The sequence below is a fragment of the Pseudorasbora parva genome, chromosome 8, assembly GCF_024679245.1.
Source record: "Pseudorasbora parva isolate DD20220531a chromosome 8, ASM2467924v1, whole genome shotgun sequence".
In the NCBI taxonomy this organism is placed as follows: domain Eukaryota; kingdom Metazoa; phylum Chordata; class Actinopteri; order Cypriniformes; family Gobionidae; genus Pseudorasbora; species Pseudorasbora parva.
Genome location: NC_090179.1, coordinates 9,023,573 through 9,050,265, shown reverse-complemented (window position 1 = coordinate 9,050,265; position 26,693 = coordinate 9,023,573). Strand labels below are relative to the sequence as shown.

Here is a 26,693-nt window from a genome sequence, read left to right as displayed (position 1 = left end):
AGCAGCATCGAACTTAAAACTCCACAAAATCGCTTCCAATATCAGCAAGGTCATGACAGCATTCGCCTCCGAGGACCTTGCAAAAGACTTAAAAGACCTTAACTTTGGTGCAGATCCTCTCCCACTTCAGCGGAGTCTTGGACTGATATGGAATCTGGAAAGTGATAGTTTCAGTTTCCAAGTATCCCACGAAGAGAAACCATTCACAAAAAGAGGCATCTTATCTATGGTTCAGAGCCTCTATGATCCACTGGGCTTTGTGGCTCCCATCACAGTTCAAGGAAAAGCTCTAGTCAGAGAACTGTCGTCCAAAGAATATGATTGGGATGATCCTCTGCCATCAGACAAGCAAGTGTCCTGGAAGTCGTGGAAAGAGTCTCTCCTGGAACTAGAGAAGCTACACATCAAAAGAAGGTATGTGCCTATCCCTCTTTCCCCATCTCAACGTCGAGAACTCTGTTTATTCTCTGACGCCTCCACACAGGCTATTGCTGCCGTAGCCTACTTGTGTGTCGCCAATGATGAAAACCAGTGCCACGTAGGATTCGTAATGGGCAAAGCGAAGTTGGCGCCGCATCCAGCCCATACAGTTCCACGTCTGGAGCTGTGTGCCGCAGTTCTGGCAGCTGAGATGGCAGACACAATCTGCAGTGAGATAGACATTGAGATGCATGACGTGAGATTTTTCACTGATAGCAGGAGTGTTCTTGGGTACATCCATAACACCTCCAGAAGATTTCATATGTATGTTGCCAACCGAGTCAATCGTATCAGGAAAGCAAGTCATCCACAACAGTGGCAATATGTTGCCACCGAACAGAATCCGGCAGATCATGCCACTATACCCATGTCTGTAGACATCCTTAGGTCCTCTAACTGGTTCTCAGGCCCTGGTTTCTTGAAGAACAGCAGTGAGCCTCCACAGAGCAACAGCTTTGACCTTGTTGATCCAGACCTCGATGTTGAAGTTCGGGCCCAAGTTGCTGTCAACTACACCAAGGCTATAGAGGGCCAGTTCAACTCTACACGTTTTGAACGATTTTCTAACTGGAAGAAACTACTACAGGCCACCAAAAAACTTATTCAAGTAACGAGAACATACTCCAAAACTCACAAAGGGGATGTCGTTGATGCACGTTGGCAAGCTAAAACAGTTGTCATTCGTTGTGTCCAGCAAGAATTCTATGAAGAAGAGTTCAAATGTTTGAAAGACGGAATTCAGCTCTCAAAAAAAGAGTCAGCTTAGAAAGTTGAATCCTTTCATTGACGAGGATGGACTCCTGCGGATTGGAGGACGCCTTACCAACACTGACTTACCAAGAGATGAGAGACATCCTGTCATTATGCCAAAAACTCATCATATCACAACTCTCATAGTGAGACATTACCATGAGGTAGTTTTTCATCAAGGTCGTCATTTTATTGAAGGCACCATCCGGTCAGCAGGAGTGTGGATAGTAGGAGGTAAACGGCTGGTGTCTAGTGTCCTCCATAACTGTGTGACCTGCAAAAAACTGAGAGGGAGGTTAATGGAACAGAAAATGGCACCACTACCAGCGGACAGACTGGCCGTCTTCGGACCATGGAGCATTGTCACTCGCTGCACTCGTGGAGGTAGTGCTGAGAGTAAACGATGGGCTGTGTTATTCACATGCATGAGCACGAGAGCAACACATATAGAAGTGTTAGAATCCATGTCCACTTCGAGCTTTATAATTGCTTTACGCCGATTCTTTGCAATCCGTGGCTCATCCAAACAGCTTTGCTCTGACAGAGGCACAAACTTTATTGGAGCGTGCAAAGAGTTACAATTCAACACCACTGATCCAGAACTGACAAGTTACCTTGATAAGCAGGGATGCACATGGACTTTCAACACTCCCCACTCATCCCATATGGGAGGTTGCTGGGAAAGACTGATAGGAGTAGCACGTCGGATTCTGGAAGGGATGTTGCTCCGGCCTGAGTCAAACCGCCTCACACATGAAGTGTTGACTACACTGATGGCAGAAGTAATGGCCATTCTAAATGCCAGACCATTGATTCCAGTGTCAACTGACCCTGACAATCCTTCTATACTGACACCTGTAATAATCCTCACACAAAAGATGACTCCGTTGACGGCGCCTCCAGGTGACTTTGATTATAAGGATCTTCACAAAAATCAGTGGAAACAAGTGCAGTGTTTGGCAGAGGTCTTCTGGAAACGATGGAGACAGGAGTATCTGGTTACTCTCCAGAAACGTCACAAGTGGACTGAATGCAAGCCAACCATACAAGTGGATGATGTAGTTCTGATGAAAGACAGTCAGGCTAAACGGAACGACTGGCCGATAGGACTTGTGGTAAAGACATTACCTAGCAAAGACAACCAAGTCCGCAAGGTTGAAGTAAAAGTTGTGAGGCAAGGAACAACAAAAACCTACATCAGATCCATCTCAGAGCTTGTTTTTCTTATGTCTAAGGACTAAGTTTGATTAATAAATCTTTGAGTAATTAAGATGTAAATAGTGGTATTGTAATATACCAGGCAAGGAGTGTTCCGCCTGCGGCGTGATGTCATAGTTCCTAGTCGGACCCATTTTAGTGACGGACCTGTTCGAGCAACAGCGCTGAAATCGTTCACGAGTCTGCTTCATAGCAGACCTTGGTCAGATCTTTGTCTGTAAGTTATTATGCATCAGCTTTGTAATTTACTATGTGATGTACATGTTTACTTTCAGTAACACATTTTATTACGTTCGTGAATGTTTCAGTTTTCTCGTGTTGCGCTTCTGTTGATGGCTGTAGTTTTTGCTGATGCAATATTGTATCTGGCCACTAAGGGGCCTCGGCGCTACGTCTCATATTATTTAGTGGGTTAGCTTACTTCTGTTTATTCATATGGATAATGAGTATATCAGTGATTTGGTGATACTGCGGATGTTTGTTTAATGTCTATACATTAAGTACATCTGTAGTTTATTGTGTAGAAGTTTGATATAGAAAATACTGTGTAATCTTGTTTGAGTTACTGGTTAACTTTATTGTATAAAAGACACAACAGATGTTACACTTTTGTAATGTTTATTTTCCTTTTATTCTTTCAGTCTTACAAGACTGAGAAAAACTTGAGAAATAAAACTGAGGAAGAAAAGAGATTGTAAGATAAAACAACAATCCTCAACAAGACTTCTGGAGATTCTCTTCTTCATTGCTGTTAACTATCTGTCTAGCCGTACAAAGCAGACGTCATACTGCGAGGGCAGAATAATAATAATAATTATTATTATTATTTGGAGGCTTCCGCTCCCTAGAGCTTCGATTTCGAGTTGTTAGGTTTTGAGAAGCCTCCTTGGTAAGCTGTTCTGAACGTATGACGTCATTAGACTGTCTCTTGCATGAGAGTCATCATGCTGAAGTCTGTTTCCTCAGAGCTGAGCTAGGCAGTAGCTAGGAGTTGTTAGGCTCTCCTGAGCCGCCTTTACTGCCTTTACAGTAGCAGAGTGTTGTTGGGCCTCCTCTTTATAAAGAGTCACTATTTCAGGTCTTCTAGAGTTCCACCTAAATAGCGAGTTATGCTTTGCGAAAAACTCCGTCCCCAGAGCTTGGCAGGCAGTAGTGCTGAGTTTGGGCTCTTTGTGAGCCTTCATGACCACTGCTTTCAGAAGAAAGCTGGTTGTGAATGTGTTGATGCCAGATTGTTTACTAAGTAGTAAGCTCTCAAGTGAGCCTTTATAGTTTCTGCAGTGCTTTCTATGGAGCATGTTATGCCCTCTCGCTATGAGTGGTGTTTTTGCTTAGGATGTTGCCTCCTCTAGCTTTAGAGAGTTGTCATGTTGAGGCCTCTGTCCGCAGAGCTTCACCACACAGTGGTGCTGAGTTGTCAGGCTTTTGAGCCCCCTTGGCCACTGCTTTTAGGAAGCACCATGGGCCTTCCCTCACTAAAGAAAGTTATTTTAGCTTTAGGCTGCTCCTTGATAAAGCATTGATAGCACTGATTGCCCTGAGTTTCTTGAAAGAATCAAAACTTCCACCACTAGTGGCTGCGTATATTGTGTGCTCTAATAAAAGCAAGGATATCTGATCTTTTCTTGATGGTGCTTTATTGATTACTGATCTAGATCTAGTGCAGATGTTTTTGTTGTTAATTTCACAGTAAAACATATTTTTTTAAATGTGTTTATTAGAGTTTATTTCAAATTCACTCAATTTAAAAATTTTATATTAGAATTTTGTAAGTCGTTTCATAAATTTGCACTCTTTTATGTATAACTTCCAGTGCACAAACATTCACTTCTCATTCTCATTCTTTCTATTTTAGTACCCAGCGTTTGTCGAATGAGGTGCAACTGATCCACGTCAGAACGTCCTGGCCAAAGAGGATTTCCAGACAGCAGCTCAGCAAAGACACAACCAAGGGCCCAGACATCCACTGGGGGACCGTACTGAGTGTCTCCAACCAAGAGTTCTGGGGCCCGGTACCATCGTGTTGCCACATAATCAGTGTAATCATCACCTGGACCAGCTGTTTGACACACACACGCACGCACGTACGCACGCACGCACGCACGCACGCACACACACACACACACACACACACACGTTTGTTTTTGTGAAATGTGGGGACATTCCATAGGCGTAATGGTTTTTATACTGTACAAAGTGTATTTTCTATCCCCTTACACTGCCCCTGCCCCTAAACCTACCCATCACAGGAAACATTCAGCATTTTTACTTTCTCAAAAAAAACAAAAAACCTCATCCTGTTTGATTTATAAGCATTTTGAAAAGTGAGGACATGCCCAATATCCTCATATTTCACCCTCTCCTGTAATACCTGGATCATACCCATGTTTACAAATGTTATACACATTGGTGTCCTCATACACACACACACACACACACACACACACACACACACACACACACACACACACACACACACACACACACACACACACACACACACACACACACACACACACACACACACACACACACACACACACACACACACACAATTAATTTATTTTACTTTTATACTGTTTTTACAAATGAGGGCATCCCCAAACGAGGTTACGGGAGCATTTGTCATGTTTAGCTTACTTCTAGGTATATATTTGTCCCCAAAACATGGTATAGTAGCTACACATTTACAGAATAACATGTACATCATACAGAAAGGATTACAACATGCTGATGGATAGACCTTGTGTTAGCCTACAGTAACAATACACTGAAACCCAAGGATGATGTAAGCTGACCCTGACTGTCTGACTGCATCTGTAAAGCTTCACGCTGCTCTGAAAGTGAGCTCAGGACACACGACAGCTGATATAGGTAGGATGTATAAATAAGTAATTAATGAAGTGAAGATGCTAAATGCACATAAATGGCTAGAGAGTGAGTGAGCTGGTCAAAGATACTTACTGAGGATGCGGGCAAAGCCAAAATCACATAGTTTGATCACACCTGTCTTGGTCAGAAGAATGTTCTCCGGTTTTACATCCCGGTGGATACACTGGCATACACACACAAAGAGGGATACTGTCAGAGATACAGACACACAACACCCACTACAATGGCTGACATATCTGCTATTTGGCATTTGTTTAAATATCAGCATTGCCCGATACATTTTCTGATTGGCCGATGTAGAAGCACTTTTTTGACAGCGTGCCAGACGTATTTTGATGGATTGCAATGAAAACGCCAGTGCCTGGCAGAGCCTGATCACACAGTGCTCACATTCTACTCTGTCTTCATTGGTTTACAGTTAAACAGTCTAATACATTATTATTTAGACCTGTTAAACATACTAAGTAAACAGTTTGCAAAAAAGTGTAGTTTTTGCTTTTATATTATTAGCAGCGGAAAGGCAAACAATAAGCTATAATACTTTCTCATTTACCGTCAACATTCAGCTAATGCGCATCTATATCATTAAAACAAATCTAAATATCCAATAAACATTTAATTGTCAAATACTTAATTTTGTTTGTTAAATATAAGCTGTTTTCACATGGATTTTTGATCTGATTATTCTACAATGTAACAACAATACATTTAAACAGTCACTTTTCGGTTCATATAATATGCATAAGATATCATGATGTACAATGAGCAAAATTTTAAAACATTGATGTCAATGAATGGATACACACAGTAGTTTATATATTAAAGATATAGGCTTTGTACATGTATGTGATAGTATTTTTCCTTCACATTCATGTTGTTACAAACAATACTTAAAGACAGAGAATGAGAAGATTTAATGTTAATGGACACATGGAAACAGTGTATATTTTTACTTCATCAATACTACAACTATTTATTTATATTTTTTATTATTTAAAAATATATATTAATAAAATTTGAAATTTGAACCAATTTGACTGTATATTTGATTGTATTATATCCTTAATGGCCATGTTGTTAAAAATTGTGACGTATTTCATGTCAAATATGAACATAATTTTTTGTAATTTTTTGTATTTCTTTGAAATTTAATACAAATTTAATACATTTAATACAAAGCCTTGAACAAGTTAAACATGTTTCTCTGTATGAAAACAAATAGGATATTTTTATTTATTTATTATAAAATAATAACTTATTTAAATGGCTTATAATAAAAATATGCAAACAACAAATAATCATATTAAAACACAAAAACTGTTGACTCTTAAGCCCATATCATGGCATTTCTGCATAAAGATCTCTGTCTTTTCATCCCTGAAAACTAATTAAATGTTTTTAATATATATATATTTTTTAAAAGTTTATTTTATTATGACAGAACTCACTGTATTCTCCATCATACTTCTGTTGTCAAATGTCACATTGGCCTAAATGCATATTGGACTTGATCAATGATTTGCAATGTTTAACATTTTTAATTGCATTGAATACAAGCGTAAATTTGATATTAAAGTTAACAACCTTATTTAGCACCTAAACTCTGGAACAGTCTTCCTAGCATTGTTTGGGAAGCAGACACACTCCGTCAGTTTAAATCTAGACTAAAAACACATATTTTTACTATGGCATACACATAGAACATTAACAATTTATATTATTCAAATCAGTTAAATGATTTTTAGGGTGCATTAACTACACAGCAAAAACTCCAGTGTTAAATTAAGACTCTTAAAGGTGCACTATGCAACTTTTCGTCCACTGGAGGGCGCCTATAATTCTGTGAATAACTGCAATTGCAGTTTTCGAACAGAGATTGCGACAAAGAGGAAAAACTACGGACTGCAGCTTTATATTAAGAGTTTATTTGGCTCCACAAGTAACTCTGAAGAAGTGTTAAAATAATGAGATAATTAGGAGAATAATTAAGTGATGATTGCCCATTAGCAATGACATCTGATGATAACAAGCAGAATTACTGAAGGAAAGAGTCACCATTTTTAATGATCAGTGTTTGCTTTAGTTGGGCTCTTGACCCTTGGCTTTTTAACATTAGTTTTTTCTTTTCTGGCTGCTTTAACTGTGTGTTTAGAAACCACATTTTGGCCAAGAAAGCACAGCGAAATTCTGTTCAGGTGTTGGTGATGTTTTGATTAACATTATTAACATAATCATCATTTAGTGACTGGATCAACTAATGTCATCCTGAGACAAATTTCAAACTATATGGGGCATGTGTTGAAAACACCTGATGTACTTGTTACATTATAAAAAGAATCAATCAATCAATCAACTTTATTTATACACACTTTTACAATGACAATTGTTTCAAAGCAGCTTCACAGTGTTAAACAGGACAATATTGCAACAAAATGTTATTTGGCTGTACAGCCGTTCTGGAGAAAACAGTGATGTTATCAGCTTATATTAATTTATCATATAGCGACAATGTTGGCAGATCAGTATTATAGTTAATAGAATTAAATAAGACCAAATTAATTAATTTTATTTGTATATTTAGTTGAATAACTTGGATCATAATTTGAGTGTCCCCAATGGCGTCTATGCTAATCTTAGTCTTTGTTAGTCTCTGTACAGCTAAATCAAATCTGTTTTTCTTTTTCAAAATTATTTTCCCGTTAACACTGTAAAGCTGCTTTGAAACAATCAGCATTGCAAAAAGCACTATATAAATAAAGGTGACTTGACTAGATATTGAACTGGTAAAAATCCATCTGAAAACAGCTTATATTTAACAAAAGAACATGTACGTATATGGGTAGCGCAACTATGACTGTTTAAGCCCCGTCCTCACTTCCGGTTCTGTGGTTCTTTAACCTCTTAGTAGTCAAGGATCACAGACGGCCCCAGAATACTGTTGTCAACATTCACTGCATAAAACATCACACACTTACTTCATCTGGAAAAACTTGGTATTTATAAAAGATTAAAGCCTCCAGCTTCATTATTTGACCACTATTTATGATAAAACTGGGTTGCAGAGACCTTCATTTCTTAATTTATGTAAGGAGTGCAAAGTAATTGATTTTTAATGGACATTATTTTGAATTAAATGTCAAAAAGAATCAATAGCGTAACATTTCTATTAATTTATCACTGAATTATGCTGATTTGAAGAGCTAAACGACATTCAGAGTGATCTCTGAGTCTGATTCTTCCTGCTGCACGTCACTTATGATCTTATAGCTCTCTCATTCGCTGTACAGCTGTCAATCATCTGCTCCATCTGGTCACGCTGTTCAGTACACTTCCTCATTCTCATCTCTCTGTTGTAAACATTGCCAACACGTGAAAACAAAGATAATAAAACGCACGATTACAACGACATATGGCTTATGTATTCAAGAACTTGATATATACATATTTGTGTAAAGATTTTTAATTTATTTAGGTAAGATGCATTTGGAAATATTTATGCTTTTACTTGTGCATTTATGAATTGTGTTTTGAATTTACGAATCCGATTTTTATAAATGTGAATTGTGCTGTGCATTTATGAATTTTGTTTTGTAAATGTATTATTATTGACGCTATTCTGGCTCCATATGTTTCTCTCTGTCTCTCTCGTCTCGACTGGCAGCTGCTCCAGTGCCTGACTAAACCACGCCCCCATCCGTACGTAATCTCATTTCAAATGTAAAGATGTCAGCCAATCACAGCATTTTTTGGGATGTAAAAACCATACTAACAATATAAGTACACCCAAGGAAACATTATAAAACCATAAAAATTAAAAAGAAAGTGTATTACAGAAATGATTAAATGTGTTTAACATGTTCAAGCAAAAATTTTAGCAAAATGATAATTTAAATGTTATTTTTCTTAATAACATTTACACTCACAGTTAAGATTGCATTTTCATTAAATGTTCCACAATTAATGTAGCAAAATTCAATCTGGAATTGAAAATGTAATCGAGCCGATCAATAGCCTGGCTCTGCCCTCCTACGTACTTCCGCTCAATTTTCATTTTCCTTCAGTACTACGTCTGGAACTTCTGTGTAGTCTTAGGTTTTCTCCGAACAAATTTTTACCGGTCCAATCACCGAACAGAGGGAGTGGCTGAGAACGATGATGTTGATGTCGTGCGCTAGTTTGAGATGTATTTCAGTAATGGCGGCGGAGAAAGATGCAAACTAAACCATTCATTGCATTGTCGCACCGCTGCCGAATATCCAGAAGTTAAAGCCGGAGCAATAACAGTCTTTGCTGGGGTTTGTTGGTGGCCATGATGTTGTGGCCCTCCAATAGGGTCAATTCGGGAAAAGTTTGATTTTCCAGATCGCTTCGTTAGTGATGAAGGAGTTGGCTGAAGCTATTCGGACGGTAACTGTTTCTCGCGGGGTCGGAAGGTATTGCCATCATTTAAGTTACAGGGACTGGTCAGTTATTTTATTGCCGTCCGTCTCTCACCACCTGCGTAAAAATCCCCGGCTGAGTTACCGACTGCTTTTGACAAACGCAAGGTCGTGTTGATGTAATAGCTGTCCGAATCCACATCTCTAAGTTTTCAACAATATATCACTTCAAAATTCACTGTTTGTAATCATTTTTGACCACTGCAGAACACCATACGGTTGTTTTGCTGTTATTAGGATGCATTTCTAGACTTGTATTTCCTTAAAATGCTGGCAAGTATTTAGAAAAGCAATATATTTAATCACCGCTCAAACAAATTAAAATAAAAGCACTTAAACATTTGATTTGGTCCGTTATTTATAGCAGCATTTATTATCATACCAAGCATATGACATCTTATTTACAGCACATACAATGATGTTACGGAACACATGAGCGCTGCGTTCCCGATCACAAAGCTCTCCTGTCCACCTTGGCTTGAATAAATCACAATCCGAATGCACGAGTTTTAGGTTTTATCCTATAGTTTTATTACTGAGGTGGCATGCACATGTGCACATTTTTCTTTTCTTTTTCGGATTTCCATGAGTGAAACAGGCGAAGGGCGCATGACATACGTCACGACCAAACGTTAGCGATTGGTTATGGCAGATACAGAGTGGCTCAGGGCAGATCCAATAGTTTTAAACCTCAACAGGGTGCCCGCCTTCACGGAAATAAACCCTTGTCAATGGAGAGTGGCAAGACTCTATATCTATATTATATCTAAGCTATTCGAGCGAGGCGTTTTACTGCCAGATGAAGAGGAACAAGAACACAGAAATGATTATGCGTGTCTGTCAGTTACTGATCTGTTAGACCAGCATGTTATTAGAACCATATATATTTATGGTTAGAACGTCTCACAGAGAACGCGTCTGGTGCTCGTGCACCTTAAAATGAGCACGGTCGCATGTCTGCTGAAGTGAGCTGTGGTTTACAACAGGTTATTTTACTCTCAAAACATAAAACAAAGACTAACCAACAACGAGTTACAACTTTCAATATCAGACAAACCGTCTCTGGCGTGATGACGATTCTTTGAATATTCCTCCTATTTAATGATTGTTTACTCGACACGACATCCTAAATAAACCCGTCTCTTGTGTGATGCCTCGATCTTTCGAATATCCTGATCTAAAATGATTTCTGACCTGTAAGGTTGCCATTAATCATACACTGTTAATAGGCCAGAGGAGAACTGGCACCCATACTTATTGTGTTTATAAGTTGTTATACTACATTCACATAATATTGTTATACATTTTAAAATATATTATTAATATATATATTTTTTTTTTCATGTTTGAGCCTATATATCTCCATATTAATAACAGTCTGAGTAATTCTGAGTCTTGAATTGTAAACTCTTAAGCATTGGCTTTCTAGATATTACTTGTTACTTCTGTGTCTACTGCAGAAAGACTTCAAGCAGCCCTTTTATTTGGGGTATGTCAAAATGCCCCACTAGCAACATGGGGGTTGACATGCAAGGGGTTAATAATGTAGCTTTTCATAGTTGTCTTTAGCAGTTATAACTAACACACATCGGTAGGCTGAAAAAAAGGCTGGACATACTAACATTGTGTTTGTGACAGAAGTTCACAGCTTGTAGAGTTTGCCACACAATACTCTTAAGTTGTGCCTCAGGAACCCTAAAGAGAAAAAAAAAAGGAAAAATGTTAATCTCAAGACTAAGGCTGCTGGCCAAGACATAAATCGACTGTTAGGCGAGTTTTCACACCTGGCTCGTTTGTATTGGAACCAAGGTTTGTCTCAGCCTGATTGAAAAGAAACTCTGGGTTGATCCGACCCAACAGACCAACAAACAAAGCGGTATCAAAATATATAACGGGAAATGTGTTATATAAAAAGCAGCATTGTGAGTGAGCACATTAGCTACCTACACTCTCAAAAAAAGGTACAAAAGCTGTTATTGAGGCAGTATCTTTTCAAAAGGTACACCTTTGTACATAAAGCGTGCATATCAGTCCCTTAAAGGTGCATATTGGTTTCAAAAGTGTACATATTAGTACCTAAATGGTACATAGTAGAACCTTTTTGAAGGGTACCGTCCCTCTGACAACTTTTGTAACTTTTTTGTGAGACTGTATCTAAGTTGAAAACAGCAGAGTGCCTCTTCATCATAAAGGGATAGTTCACCTAAAAATGAAAATTAGCCCATAATTTTCTCCCCCTCAAGCATTCTAGGTGTATTTAACACTATTCTTTCAGATGGATAAAATCAGAGTTATATTTTAAAAAAAAATGTCCTGGCTTTATAAGGGCAGCGAATGGCTGTTTCTATTTTGATGTCCATAAAAGTGCTCTGGGGCATCAATAAAGGCCTTTTCCTTTGTGATGTGTTTGTGTAAGAAAAACTTCTGCTTGTTATATAACTGGATCACTCTATCATTTGCTCTTATTTCTAATAATAAACAAACTCACAACCGTACTTCACATGCTTGCCTTGGTCTGTCACATCCTGCTGACCATATAGCATATTGTAACACTACTAACTGTTGTAAGCGTTCACAAGAGATGGACACTTCGGTGAGAATATGCTGGTTCTCTTCTGAGTGAACACATTAAGTTTTGTGAACGCATGTACGATAGTTAGCGGATGTTAGAGATTACAGTTTGTAAAGTTTTAAATATGGATATTTTTCTAACACAAATGCATCACAAAGGCAAAGACATTTATTAACCCCCCGGAGCCATGTGGAGCACATTTATGATGCTCAATAGCACACCTTTCACAGTCTTTACTGGTAAATTATCTAAATGATCATGTGCAAACAGGTCTTTTTCAAAAATACTGGTAAATCATTTCCAGCAATTTACCCAATAAGGGAAGTTGTAACATTACCAGTAAATTACTGATTTACTGTGAGCTGTGTGAACACATAATTAAGATTATGAGCACGTACAAAGTCAGCTTTGGACCAATCATAAGTTCTTATGGATATTATGTGATTACCCTGTGCTGTTTACAGTAAGCTTTTTAATAGTTTTTCTATTTAAAAATGTCTCTAAGGTTTTTCAACATGTTGTGCTCAAGACCCTGCCTTCTTTTCCATTCATCAGCGTTGCACTTTTGTAGTTGTTTACTATTATGCCTGTCTCGTATTTTTAAAAAGGGGGCCAGTGCTGATGTGTCTCATATCGGTAAAAAGCCAGAAGGCTGTTGCTTGTGTGAATAGCATATTTGTGTTTTTACCAGTAAAGTCATTCTGGTAATTTCCAGGGATTGCTGTGTGAAATGGGCTAATGTCTAATTTCACATTACCTGGTTTTCCTCACATACAATTTGAGACTCAAATGGACACTGGCAGAGTGAAGTACTGTATTAAGGGTAGGGTAGCTACAAGTGATTTAAAAAAATGTCAGCCGATTCTAATGTGATTTTTGGATTCTGTGGACATGTTTAGCTAAAAAGACTGCCATTCCAGTTTAGCATTTGACAATTCTGGCTGTACTTTTGTTATTTGAATAATTTCTTTATTTTAATTTTATTTATTGATCATTTAAGATTATCTAACTGAAGTATTTGTGACTTGTGTTTTGAATATGTTACCCTGCAGTTACCTATTAGAAACGGTATATTCTGTTCTAATTCTGTAAATTGTTTGGGTGCATCAATGTTGCACTCAGGCAATTTAGTCAATTTAATTACATTTGCAGACATATGAAATGCAAATCCTGTCTGCAATGTGGCCTTTCTGCAGTTATTTTGTAGGTTTATTGATCCAAAATGTGTTTATACATTTTCTCCTATATCTTTGTGTGATGTTCTGTACATTGTGGCTATCAGTCGACTATAGGCAAGACTTGACAATTTTGACTATGTAAATCCTTAGTCGGGGACACTAGTGTTGTCACGATACCAAAATTATGACTTCGATACAATACCAGACTAAAATATCGATATATCGATACTAAATCGATACCACAGTAAAAAAAGATAAGATGCTTAATATGACAATAGAACATGTTATTATTCATTGTTATTTTTTACTAAAAATTCATGTGGCCAGCATGTTCCTTAGGGTTGGGCATCGTTTTGATTTGAACAATTATTGATCAATTGATCAATTACTATTAAAATTATCTCAATGTATTTTTTACAATGGGGTAATTTTGTTGCAATAGCTTACACAGGGTCCCAGGATAATGTAAGAGTTAGCCGGGCCGAATTCTAGGCACGAGTCGTTGACCAAAAAAAGCTTGCTGGTCCCCTACACTCTTAATGGAAGCCAATACAGTCAGGAGTACTGTCCGGGTGAGGTCCCCCAGGAACTATGCAAGCAGAAACCACAGATGTACCAGGGACCCGACTTGGATGAGAATTTGGGTACTGCTGGCTGTGACACCAGTGGCGGAGCAGAATTTAGACTTTTTGATTGTAACAAAAAAATCTCTGCCCAGCCCTCCTCAGGGGAAGAGCAGCTCCATCCATCTCCGGGTTGTCTTTCTCAGGGGTGGTGTTTATGGTAGCACTTCAGGGCAAGCTCTTGCGCTTCTGGCCACCCAGGGGTGAGATAATCTGGCCAGGTGCCTTCACTGTGACTTTAATCACGGTCAGTCTCCATGAGCAGTTCCTGCAACAACCCTGGCTCGGGACTACACTCATGCAAAGTGAGTGCTTTGCCCTTTCATTAGCCCCTTTCACACTGCGATTCCGGCAAATACACGGATAATGCGACCCGGCATTTGTTCCCGGGCCGCTAGATTTGGTCCATTCACACTGCCAGCGAAATGCCGTAATATGTGCACTTTCACACACAACGCTTAACGGACCCGGGTCGAGTTGACACGTGACATCCTGATGTGTCGTATAATGGCGAGCGATCTCAGCTTCAGCGCGGATAGTAAGGAGCTCCGTGGTCTCGACTTGTGTCCAGTTTCCTGCTTGTTTAATTTTAGTTTCTTTTGTATACGAACACTCTCTGCGTTTAAAACACCGACTAGCTCTTCTGGCACTGCAGGGTTGTATTATTGAAAAAACAAGCTCTAGGAGTCGCACGATAACTATGTACATGTTGCGGCATTAGTTTCGGCTTTTGTTCACACAACGCTCGTCCCGGGTCGAATACCGCAATATTACTAGGTCCCCGACCCGGGTCGAATTCGGTAATCAATCCTGGGATGTGGTTGCTTTCACACAAAAGGCGACCCGGCAATGTTCCGGGAATATTGCGGGTCCGACGTGCAGTGTGAAAGGGGCTATAGACTTGCAGGGTGGCTATCGCATGCAGGGTAGAGGCGGCTTGCCAGTAGTACTGTTACCCCACCATCAAGGGTAGAGAGCAGTGGCGCCTCCAGAAATTTTTCATAGGGGTGGCCAGATGGGGCCACTTAAAATCTTGGGGTGGCACACCAAAACTAGAAACCATAATTTCAGAATTGTATTCTACTAGTGTAGTAAACCGGCCTGTAGCACGTCACGACACATAATTCTGCGTCGTCTTTTACTAAAAAATATTTTTTGACTTATTTACTTACCAGTAGTCTTCGTCTTCTAACGTTAACTTCTTTACACACAAAATGACTTATTTTAAATATAAAATACATATATAAAAGTCTTGGGCATGTCAAAGATTTGTAACAACTTTAGCTTTGATGCATTGTTAGTTTTTGTGCAGCATCAGATTTTTTTCTCCCTCATTTACTGTTCGTGGCTGTTTTTGCCCCATTGACTTCCATTATAGCCACAACAAAAATTATTGGAAAGCCATGACACCATATATTCATGCATTCTTGATTGTTGGTGGTTTTCCCAGTTGGGAAGAGGTAAAATGTGTAATTTTTACAGTTGATAACCAGGTGGCACCATTAACCCTTTAGATAGGCCTGTGCTGAAGAAAAAAGAAGAAGCTTAGTTTCTGGCATTTGTATAGAGTATAATAACTGCATATAAATGAGGGATTAAAAAAATGTAAATCTGATGCTGCACACAAACTAACAATGCATCAGAGCCAGTGTTGTTACTAATCTTTGACATGTCCAAGACTGTGATAAAAGGTCAAAAAATATCCAGTCCACAATTACTTTTTATATTGAAAATAAGTTATTTTGTGTGTATGTTTTTTTTTTCCAAATCAGTTTTGAATCCGTTTTTGAAAATGATTTATGAACTTAGTTAAAGAGTTAAAGAGTGATAAGAGTGACAATGAAACAATGACAGCAGCTCAACAATAAACATGGAATCAAGTATGTAAACTTGCAACAGAACACATTTTAAAGTATTTTACTTTTGATTATTTTATTTATTTCTAAAGATCTCTTTAGTAGCCTGTATTGGTGTACTTTAAAGGGATAGTTCACCCAAAAATGAAATTTCTGTCATCATTTACACTCCCTCATGATGTTCCAAACCTGTATGAGTTTCTTCGTTCTGTTGAACATAAAAGAATATATTTTGAAGAACGTTTGTAACCAAATGTTTGCTTTGAGGGCAACATTGACTTCCATGGTAGGAATGTGTCTTCATATGTATTCTACATAAAGAAATGTATACAGGTTTGGAACAACTTGAGGGTGAGGAAATTATGACAGATTTTTCATTTTTGTGTGCACTGTCTTTTTAAGCAGTCATTCTGAACCAGTAACCACTTTACTGACAATTCTGAAATTCAAAAATGTTTAATCCTCTTTATTAATTTACTATTATGACTATATTATTATGTAATTATTTGTCCCATTTTAATCTAAATATTTTTTAAATATCAAACTGCTAAATGATAAATTGATAACATTAATATGCTATAATCTATTATTTAACCGTTCTAATATCTAGAAAAATAAGTCTGCCAAGCTCTGATAATGTATGAAATATTATATTATCCATTAAAAAAACAATAGGCCTACCTTTAGTTCACGGATGTGTCTGTCATCGCATGCTTTCAGTTAGACAGTCTGAGACACTGAAATGCTTCTCTGCAAAGGGTGCAGTTTGTCTTAGGTTCATCTTAAGTTACTGGACAGACCCACTCATGATACCTTTTTTTTTATTCAGCCTTATATCTGGAAATCCTCTTGCGTTCAAACTGTGGACGCGAGCTCGACATGTTTTTAAAAAACGCTAAATGGCAGCAAAGCGCCGCTAAAACGCAATCTTGTGCATCGCGTCCGTATTGGTTTGATACGGGACGCGTCATTTTGCTTATTCTAAATATTGATTGGGACTAGTACCTAGCGTCCCCCCCAAACCTACGCCATGGCCAGCGGGGTGGCCAGTGGGGTGGCCACCCCCTGGTGGCGCCACTGGTAGAGAGAGAGGAAAAACTTTTGATTGCAGATTTTGGCAGTTTTGGTGTTCCATATTGGCACCAATAATGCTTCCATACTGCCAAGTTTATCATGCACATCTGAAAAAAAAAGGCACTGGGGTGGGGCAAGGCACTGTCCACCCATTCTACAAGAGAAGACATTTATCAGATGCCTTTTAATGCTCTGTTGCATATGAATCCTCCGTGGTCCTGTCAATCTTCTCTCCGTACTCTTGTCATGTGATTAGCTGCACGGTGTGAATCGTGCTGGATGAGCAGAGCAGACGTTTACAATATTTAACAAATGAAGCTACCGTTATCCAACTGAATTAAATGTTTTTTATTTTTTATTAAAAAAAGCAAAATGAGAGTGGACGATGTAGGTTGAAGCAGGTTTTTACAACATCGGGAAGATCAGGCCTTTCCTAACTGAGCATGCAACACAACTTCTCATCCAGGCCCTGGTCATTTCCAGGCTTGATTATATCAATGCTCTTCTGGCTGCACTTTCATCATGTGTAATCAAACCTCTACAAATGATTCAGAATACTTCTGCTGTCATGTCTACAACTAAACCTGAATGGTTCATGTCACTCTTCACTTCATCTCTCTATACTGGCTATCACTTGCTGATCGCATCAAGTACAAGGCATTGACACTTGCTTACAGATATACCACAGGTTCAGTACCATCCTTCTTACACTCACATGTACGAGTCTACATCCCTACTAGAAGTCGGCATCAATATTTTTTCTCCTGATATATTTACACTTTTGGACTAAGAACCCTAACGGACACTGTTCAGTAAAGCTATGTGAACACAAATAAACTGAAGCAGACGTAACTAAAATTTCATATGCATGTTGATATTCTATTTAAAATATTACAAATTACAGATCGATTATTTTGCACTCTTGACATAAATTAAAAAGGGTCATATAATGACATTTTTGTACAAGTTAATATGATTCTTTAGTGTCTGAATGAACATTTTTTAATTTTTTCTGTTTTCACCAAGCCATTTCAGTGCATACGACTTTAATGCTAATGAGCTTTGCTCACCAAGCCCCTCTGTTCTGTGGGGCGCTTTCACACAACAGCTGAGGGGAAAGAATGGCGACGAGAGTCTCTGACGACAGATCTGTACAACCGTATCAATTTGAACCGGAGTCGGACCTGGGACAAGATGACGGCCCCAACGAAATTTGACAATTAAGGCTCGAACAGGACGTTTCTGAATGATTGGTTTATGTAATGTCACTTTGATCTATCTTTTTGTACTGCCAGGGTAACGTTAGCGTATTGAGATACGAATGCTATGCGTTTACTGATATATACGTTAGTTAATTGACAGATTAATGTTACAGCTAATGCCAATAAAAACTTTTTTTCTGTTAATGTTGGTTTGCCAGTGATGCATGACATTATCGGCATTGTAATAACTGTTACTACATGATTTTGTTGACAGTTACAGACACCATTATAAGCAATCTACTTATAATTAAGCTTAGTGTAGTTACCATGTCCATGTTAACTTTAAAACCAGCGTACACAGTTTGTAATAACACAATAACCATAACGCGTTGTTCATTATAAACATGCGATTATGAATTGTATTGAGAACATAGAAAGCATGCTTGCACGTATTTTAAACTACACTCACTTCTTCTGGAGGGGCAGCAGGAACACGAATAGCTGGTACAGATCTGAATCCTTTATTCAGGAGGAGCTTCTTAGCAAAACCTGCTTTTATACTGACCCTCGGTTATAAAGCAGTCTGTTGAGAAATGCTTCGCAGTTCGCGCAAACATAAAAGCATTGACAAAAACAAAACTCAACCACAGTGTCTTCAGCGGTTCGGATTTAGGAAACATCAGAATGACTGCTGTGTTCATTATTACACCCAAGAACAAAACACTACAATCACCACGCCATTCTGCTTCAGCGTATCAACAATGGTGGACAGTGATGATGACAGAGCTCGCTCAGGGCAGGTCTGTGTTGAAACGCTGCTTGTCAATCAACAATCGTGTGAGGGGTGTCCGACTACGGTGACGCATTGCTGCCACATACATATTATTTTTTTCCACTCAATTATGTCAACGAGATCTTATGTCGTAAAAACTACAGCTTTTCTCGTATTAACAAGATTTTATCTCGTTTTAACGACATCTTTTCTTGTACCGAGATGTTGTCGTAAAAATGAAATTTTTCTTATAATAACGAGATGTTATGTTGTAAAAACAACATGTTCTCATTAAAACAACATATATTTTCTCCTAATAAGGACATGTGTTGTATGATGTGTACAAAATATGCCTTTATCCACATTAGAAACATTTATAAAGCATATGTGCCTTTGTCACACTTCCATGTTTGAAAAGCAGAAGCAAGCTCAGCGTAATCTTCCGCTGCCTGTATTATACCCCTTTTCCACCAGAATGAACCAGGTGCTAGTAGTTCAGAGCCAGTGCTAGTGCCAGTTCAGAGTTGGTTCAACTGAGGAGCCTTCCAAGAACCGTTTGCTTTTCCACATGCTGAGAGCCACAACAGAGCCAGGTCTTACGTCACTGTATACTAGTGGTTTTCAAACCTGTCCTGGAGGCACACCAGCCCTGCACATTTTGTGTGTCTCCCTCATTTATCACTCCTGATTCAACTCAACTCATTAGGAGAGACCGCAAGACCTAAATTGGGTGTGTCTGATGAGGGAGACATACAGAATGTGCAGGGCTGGGGTGCCTCCAGGGCAGGTTTGAAAACCACTGCTGTAAACGTCTTATATTTCTCAGCAACGCTAGCAGGGCAGCGGGAAACACAAAAACACCAGGCATGTTCTAGATGCATCAACGCTGCAAAATACTGCATGAGGGATTCAAAAGCATAAGGAGTCGTATGATCTCGCTGTTAATTGATGTCATACGGAGATCGGGCTGCACAGCGCCGATGCATTTAGAACAAGCCTTCCATCAACAATGGAGAACATTGTGTTACTGTTGATTCACATGGATTTATGACACAGTAAATCATCAGCATCAAAACGGTTCTTGCTTCTAGCCCAGCAATGTTTTGGTGCTACTTAAAGGGTTACTTCAGCGATTAGCATATGGCTTTGTATCAGTAGAAACCCTGAAATATATTCAAACGATTGTGCTTCCCCACCCCTTATATCCCCCTGAGACAAGAGATTTAGGCATTTTATTTCTGGAAAAATTCCTCCGATGATGCAAATTGACGATATTTGCATCATCGGAGGATGTTTGGCCAGAGGCTAAAGACTACAGCCAGCAGATGGAGCTATTTCCGCATGTTTTCAACCCACGCATGGGGGATGAGAGATCACACTCACAGCTCAGCTCGCAGCTGCAGCCTCAGGCATTCATATAAACGGTGCAGCCGGCGGAGCAAAGTAAGTGTTTTAACTTCTCAAATTAATTTCTATGAAAGTTAAGCTTCCAAAGGCATGAACTGAAAACACGCCAGACTGAACACTTGTTGTGAATATATGCCGAGAGTGTAGTCGTGTTTACCTCAGCTCTCATCACGAGAGCTCATTCAGCTCATTCATCACTGTGAATGTAATCTGACTGTTAGTCGTGTTAGGGCTGTGACACTCGCGCAGCGACTCACTCATTATATTGAACAGACACGTTCAGTATTTAATTGTAGTTTCTGTTCTCCAACTCAGTCACTGTAATCCAGTAGTGGTGGCTTTGGGAGTGGCCTCACAGAGCAGTGAAGCATTCTGGGAGTTGTTTTCTTTAATCTCCATTAGACAAAAAAAAAAAAAAAATTCTGTCTTTTCTCAGTCTAGAAGGCACCAAATTCAAAAATAATTTCCCATTTCTACTACATTAATAATCTAGTTTAAATACAGATTCATCTTCCTAGCGCTGAAGTAACCCTTTAAGAACCAAGTGCGAATTAAGAACCACTTATGAACCAATTCACCAAGTGCAAATACATAAATATGATGATTTGTGCAGCACAATGGTTTCAGTTTCGTTTTAGGCTGGCCTAATTTGCTTAGGCTTTAAAATAAAAATAGTGTGAAGGCTAATGAATGGCATAAGTTATGTTTGTTTTACATTTATATTTTTCATCCTTTTTGCGAATTTTGTTACATTTTAAAGATTTGTTGTGGAAACAGCCTAAAATAGCTACATATTGATAATGTTTGTAAACATTTAGTTTTGACCAGTATTTTGTATAAAATGGGAATGACACACCAGTGCGATTTACCTGGGTTTATATCTTAAGTCTTACACAGTGCATATACTCGGGTACAACTCAGTGTTACATAGGCACATAAGTTATATCAATTCTCTAATGTGGATAAAGGCATATTTTGTAGCTACACATCACTATACAACACATGTCCTTATTAGGAGAAAATATATGTAGTTTTAACAAGAAAATTATGTTGTTTTTACCACATATCTCGTTATTACAAGAAAATGATGTTGTTTTTACGACATAGCTTCTCGTTATTGCAAGGAAAGATGTCATTAAAACGACCATAATTTCTAATTATTATGAGAAAAAATGTCGTTAAAATTACATTAGATCTCGTTATTACGACATAATTGAGTGGAAAAAAATATTTGTATGTGGCAGCAATGCGTCACCGTATCCGACCACGGCATAAATTGAGACAGGGGAAAACATATAAGGAGACTAAAAAAAAGATGGATGGATTTTTATCATTATATGATGGTTGTGTACAGGCACTGTCAAAACACATTTCCATACAATAAGCTTGTAAAAGTGCATCTACTATTAAGAAATGAATGTCATTGTAACCTAGTTTTATCATAAAACTGAAGTCCTTAAACTTTCTAATTATACTCAGTTTGTCCCAAACAAGTATACTGTTTTTACGTGTAGTGAATATTAAACAACAATAATCTGTTGCCTTGTGAAAGTGAACTGAACCAAGAACAAAATGCAACATTGTAACAAATTAAGTCCATGTATCAGAAAAGGAAACCATTTACAGGTCTGAAAACGCCTTTAGATTCGGCTGACTATGCCAAAATCTTAGATCCTGCTGATAAAACATGTTTGGCATTCTGTAGTTGGCAGGATCTTACAACAGGTAATTTCTCTTGTTCTCTAAAGATCATTGCAGCTCCCATATATCTGCAGTAACCATGGGCCTGTAGTCCCTGGCAACCAGTTCCTTTGTTTTCAAGAGCAGCTAAGGTTACGACTGAAAGGCCTTCTGGGAAAGAGAGAGAATGCTGGGCAGCCACAGCCTTTGTGGCCTGACCAGCTTAGGAGCTTTGAAAAACAAGAGCTATACGGTCTATGGAATTCAGATGAAAAAAACGTTCACACAAAAAGTTAGATTAGATCTTGACTTTACCCATCCGGAATCGATTGCTTTATGAACAGGGGCCATTTTAGGTAATGGTAGAGGAGGTGTTGAAAAGGAAGAGAGATTACTGAAGTCAACCAAAAAAGATGGGACAAATTATTATGAATGCAAGATGGAATCATTAAATGTGGGAGTGAAAGGTCAAAGGTAAGAAAAAGGAAAGAAAAGCTCAAAAGGAGAAGAAAAAAACATGATAACCTTCTATAATGGACAAATATCTTAAAACATAATTATTTATTTTGCTTTGTTTTCCAGACATTTTAAAGATTTAGATTTTTTGATTTTTTAAAATATATATTTTGCATCGATATGGTATAAGTATAAAAAGAATAAGGAAAAAGAGAATATGACTGACCCTCTGGGGTGCTTGTCCAGTTCATTTAGAACAGTTTGCTCACAAAACTCAAAGACAAGATGTAGTCGTCGCTTTCTCCTGAAGACCTCAAGCAAATTCACCAAATTCACATGCTTCAACTGCTATATGGATAAAAATGGAAATGTGTATGTATAATTGTGCAAATGTTTTGGGGATTTGCAATATGAATACATACAATCTCTTTACCTACTATCTACTGTACCTTCAGCATGCGGATTTCTCTCAATGCGATCTTCTTGATGACTGGATCATCTTCAGACTCTACAAATTTTTTAATGGCCACGATCTGACCTGTGTCCCTGTGTCTGCATTTGAACACAACTCCATACGAGCCCTCGCCAATCTTAGCCAGTTTGTCATACTTATCCATCTCACAGAGATCATGAAGAGTTACATACTGCAAAAAACAAAACAAAAAAACAAACAAACATAAACACACAAAGTCATATGATGTGGAACAATTTGTATGCCAGAATTGCCATTTCTGGGAGATACACAATATGTCCTAAACTATGGACACCTTCACATGGGCTATTCATTTTAAAACCACGATTATTAATATAGCTTGGTCCTCCCTTTGCTAGTTTAATATTTATTTAGATACATTTTATTTGTATGTCTTAAATAAAAATGTTAATTTAGATATTACCTAAAAATCATAATATCTATATGATATTAAAGTCTAATATATAGCCTACCAAAGTCAAACATTTATGAAAATATATTTTTTTTAAATAACAAAATGCTGCTGTTCTTATTTTCATCTAAACGAATGACCACGTTAAAAATCGATATACGACATCTATTTCAAATAAGCTAAAATGTTAATGTGATTTAAAAGCACAATCTATGTTACCTTACCTGAGGAATGACTCGTGTAAATTACAATTCCAAAGCTTTTCTCTTCTTCTCTTTAAGTTCTTCCTCTTTGACTCCGAACATAATGTATATGTTAATTAAAACAGTCGCGAGTTGACTATATGAGCTACAAGCACGCAGTTTTTTTAGTTTAGTGCCTGCACTTTCCTGAGGCATTAACTTCCAGAAAGCTCCTTCCTAGTAGACAAACGCATGCATTTCTCAGATCAATGGCATTTATTGGAAATGTCACTTAAGAGTCGTCGATTTGTTCGCTCAGGTGAGTCCCTTTAGAAGTGTTCTTAAAAACAGATGGCGTGAAGGCAGTAACATGAACTATTGGGTGCATCTAAATGTATCCACAACACGTAGCTTGCGCATGGCGCTGTTGTCAGGCTGGCTCAGGCTCTGAGCTCAGTGAGATGGTGTAAGTGATCACTGGGCAACACAATCCTTCCACCTGTGAGGCTCGCTACTTTGTAGCAAGTTGATTGTGGACTGTGGCTCTATAAAAATAGTTATTTCTTATTATAGTTACATTTCTTGTCTCCACTGTCTGGGGTTTCAAACTGGGGTTCAAGGCCACAAGGGGGTGCTAGGATGTCTACGGAAAATTTATTGAGAAAATATTTTAAACCTATTATTATTGTAGGCCTACGCGCTATACAAATTAATATTGAACATTATTGTACTTTTTTTGCTTTACTTTTTTTTTATTTATTTTTTTAGTAAAAGTAGAAGTACTATAATGACAACCATACTTAAGTTAAAAGTAAAATGTACCTGATTAGGCATGTGCCAATATCAATTTTTCATGTTGCGATTAATCATTGTTAGTTTTATCTTAGGTCCATTAAAAATGTTATTTTGATTTTAATGTTATTAAACAGTAACTAAGAAATTAACATTACTTAGAATAATTAATTATTTATAAGTATTTTTCATTGTCAGTTTGGTAATAATGAATTAACTTGTTAACTAATGAAGTCGTATGTATGTCTCAAAGTTTTACTGAACAATAACAAATAATTAGAACAGTTCTAATCATTAGGGCATGTTGTAGTCCAGATTAAAACATAAACATGTTTAAGCTTGAAAATAAATAGGCTATTAAGTCTTTAAGTATTAAGTATTGTTAGGTGATGTGATGAACATTGAGATTACAAAAAAACGAATGGATGTTTTTAAAAACTCCTTCACTAGCGGTTGCTTTTGTTTGCGGGTTTCCGGGGTAACCGTTGCATTCTGCAGTTCATCAGCGCCCTCTGCTGTCACTGAGCGGCACTTCAGCAGCACGTCTCCTTCACCGGTTCAGTCGTTCAGTCATGTGCAAACGCAAGTTGGGCTTGTTTACATCTGAGCGGTCCATTTGACGCAGAATACAGCTGTGTTGAGCATTTATACGGTTGATGGGCAAAGTATTCTTGAGTGCATTATAAAAAAAAATATTCATTGTTAATAAATTATTATTTACGATATTTTAAAGTGCCCACGATAACAATATTGTGCATATTCATTATCGCGATAAATCGCATTATCGAAAATCGGCACATGTCTAACCTGATTTTAAATATACTTTATGTATTAAAAGCAACAGTACTTGCATAACAATTATAGTCTCTTAATGTCTGTATTCTAATCAATCAATCAATCAATCAATCAATCAACTTTATTTACATAGTGAAAAAGCAGCTTCACAGTGTCAAACAGGACAATATTGCAACAAAATTTGATTTGGCTGTATCGTCATTCTGGAGAAAACAGTGATGTTATCAGCTTATTTTAATTTATCATATAGCATCAATGTTGGCAGATCAGTAGTTAATAGAATTAAATAAGACCTAATTCATTATTTTTATTTGTATATTTAGTTGAATAACTTAGATCATAATTTTAGTTCTCCCAACTGGGCAAGCCAAGCCAAAGGCGACAGTGACAAGGAACCCAAGCTCCATAAGGGCATGATGGAGAAAAATATAGCTTGGGAGGCTCAGTCGGGGTGCCAGTTCTCCTCTGGCCTATTAACAAACAGTGTATGATTATTATTCTGGCAACCTTACAGGTCAGAATCATATTAATAGAATATTCAATATATTTAATAATACATAATTAATGCAATATTCAAAAGTTCTGGGTATCACGCAAGAGACAGGTTTATTCAGCATGGCGCATCGATTACACAAGAGTATGAATACTTGAAAGATCGTAGTCATCACGCCGGAGATAGGTTTATTAAGGATAACGTGCCGGTGAGGCAAATTCAGAAGAGACACCAATTGACACAGCTCAGCAGACACTCCAGGATGTGTTGGTCATGTCTGGGCGCAGGTCCACCATCTGATCCGGACACGGCCTGGATCCGGCCGACTGCAGTTAACCTCGGGATAAACAGAGACTAACATTAGCGTAGATGCCACTCTTCTTATGATGTAACGAGTACATCAGGTGTTATGGGAAGTGTTTCCGGTTCTGGCTGACCTAGTTAATGCAGCCTACAATCAATTGATTTGAATAATGTAAGTTAAAAATGTGTGTGCCATAGTAAAGAAATGCCTTTTTAGTCTAGATTTAAACTGACAGAGTGTGTCTGCTTCACGAACAATGTTAAGAAGACTGTTCCAGAGTTTAGGTGCTAAAAAGGAAAAGGATCGACCGCCTGCAGTTGATTTAGATATTCTAGGTATTATCAACTGGCCAGAGTTTTGAGACCCCAATAGACATGATGGAGTATAATGTGTTAAAAGCTCGCTTAAGTAATGAGGAGATAAACCATTTAGTGCTTTGTAAGTAATAAGTAATATTTTAAAATGTATGCAATGTTTAATAGGGAGCCAGTGCGAGTTGACAAAACTAATATGGACTAATATGATCATACTTCCTGGTTCTAATAAGACCTCGAAAGAACTTGAAAGATTGGTATCAAAGAGCACACCCAGGTTCCTAACTGACGACGAGGGCTTGACAGAGCAGCCATCAAGTGTTAGACAGT

At 38.0% G+C, this 26,693-nt stretch overlaps 1 protein-coding gene across 4 annotated transcripts in view; it reads right to left on the bottom strand.

Annotated features, from left to right (window-relative positions):
• Positions 1-24,086, bottom strand: part of LOC137084099 (cyclin-dependent kinase-like 1) — a 70,910-nt gene extending 46,824 nt beyond the window's left edge. For 2 of the 4 annotated variants that reach the window (XM_067450048.1, XM_067450050.1), the window contains exons 1-6: positions 23,708-24,086; positions 23,049-23,243; positions 22,826-22,947; positions 11,402-11,474; positions 5,413-5,503; positions 4,307-4,507 (exon numbers count right to left, since the gene is read on the bottom strand). In XM_067450048.1, the coding sequence (XP_067306149.1) occupies positions 4,307-4,507; positions 5,413-5,503; positions 11,402-11,474; positions 22,826-22,947; positions 23,049-23,216 (655 nt within the window). In that variant the 5' untranslated portion in view covers positions 23,217-23,243; positions 23,708-24,086. The remainder of the gene's footprint in view (positions 1-4,306; positions 4,508-5,412; positions 5,504-11,401; positions 11,475-22,825; positions 22,948-23,048; positions 23,244-23,707) is intronic. The other 2 variants (XM_067450049.1, XM_067450051.1) reach the window with 2 other exon arrangements.
• Between the last annotated feature and the right edge of the window lie 2,607 nt (positions 24,087-26,693).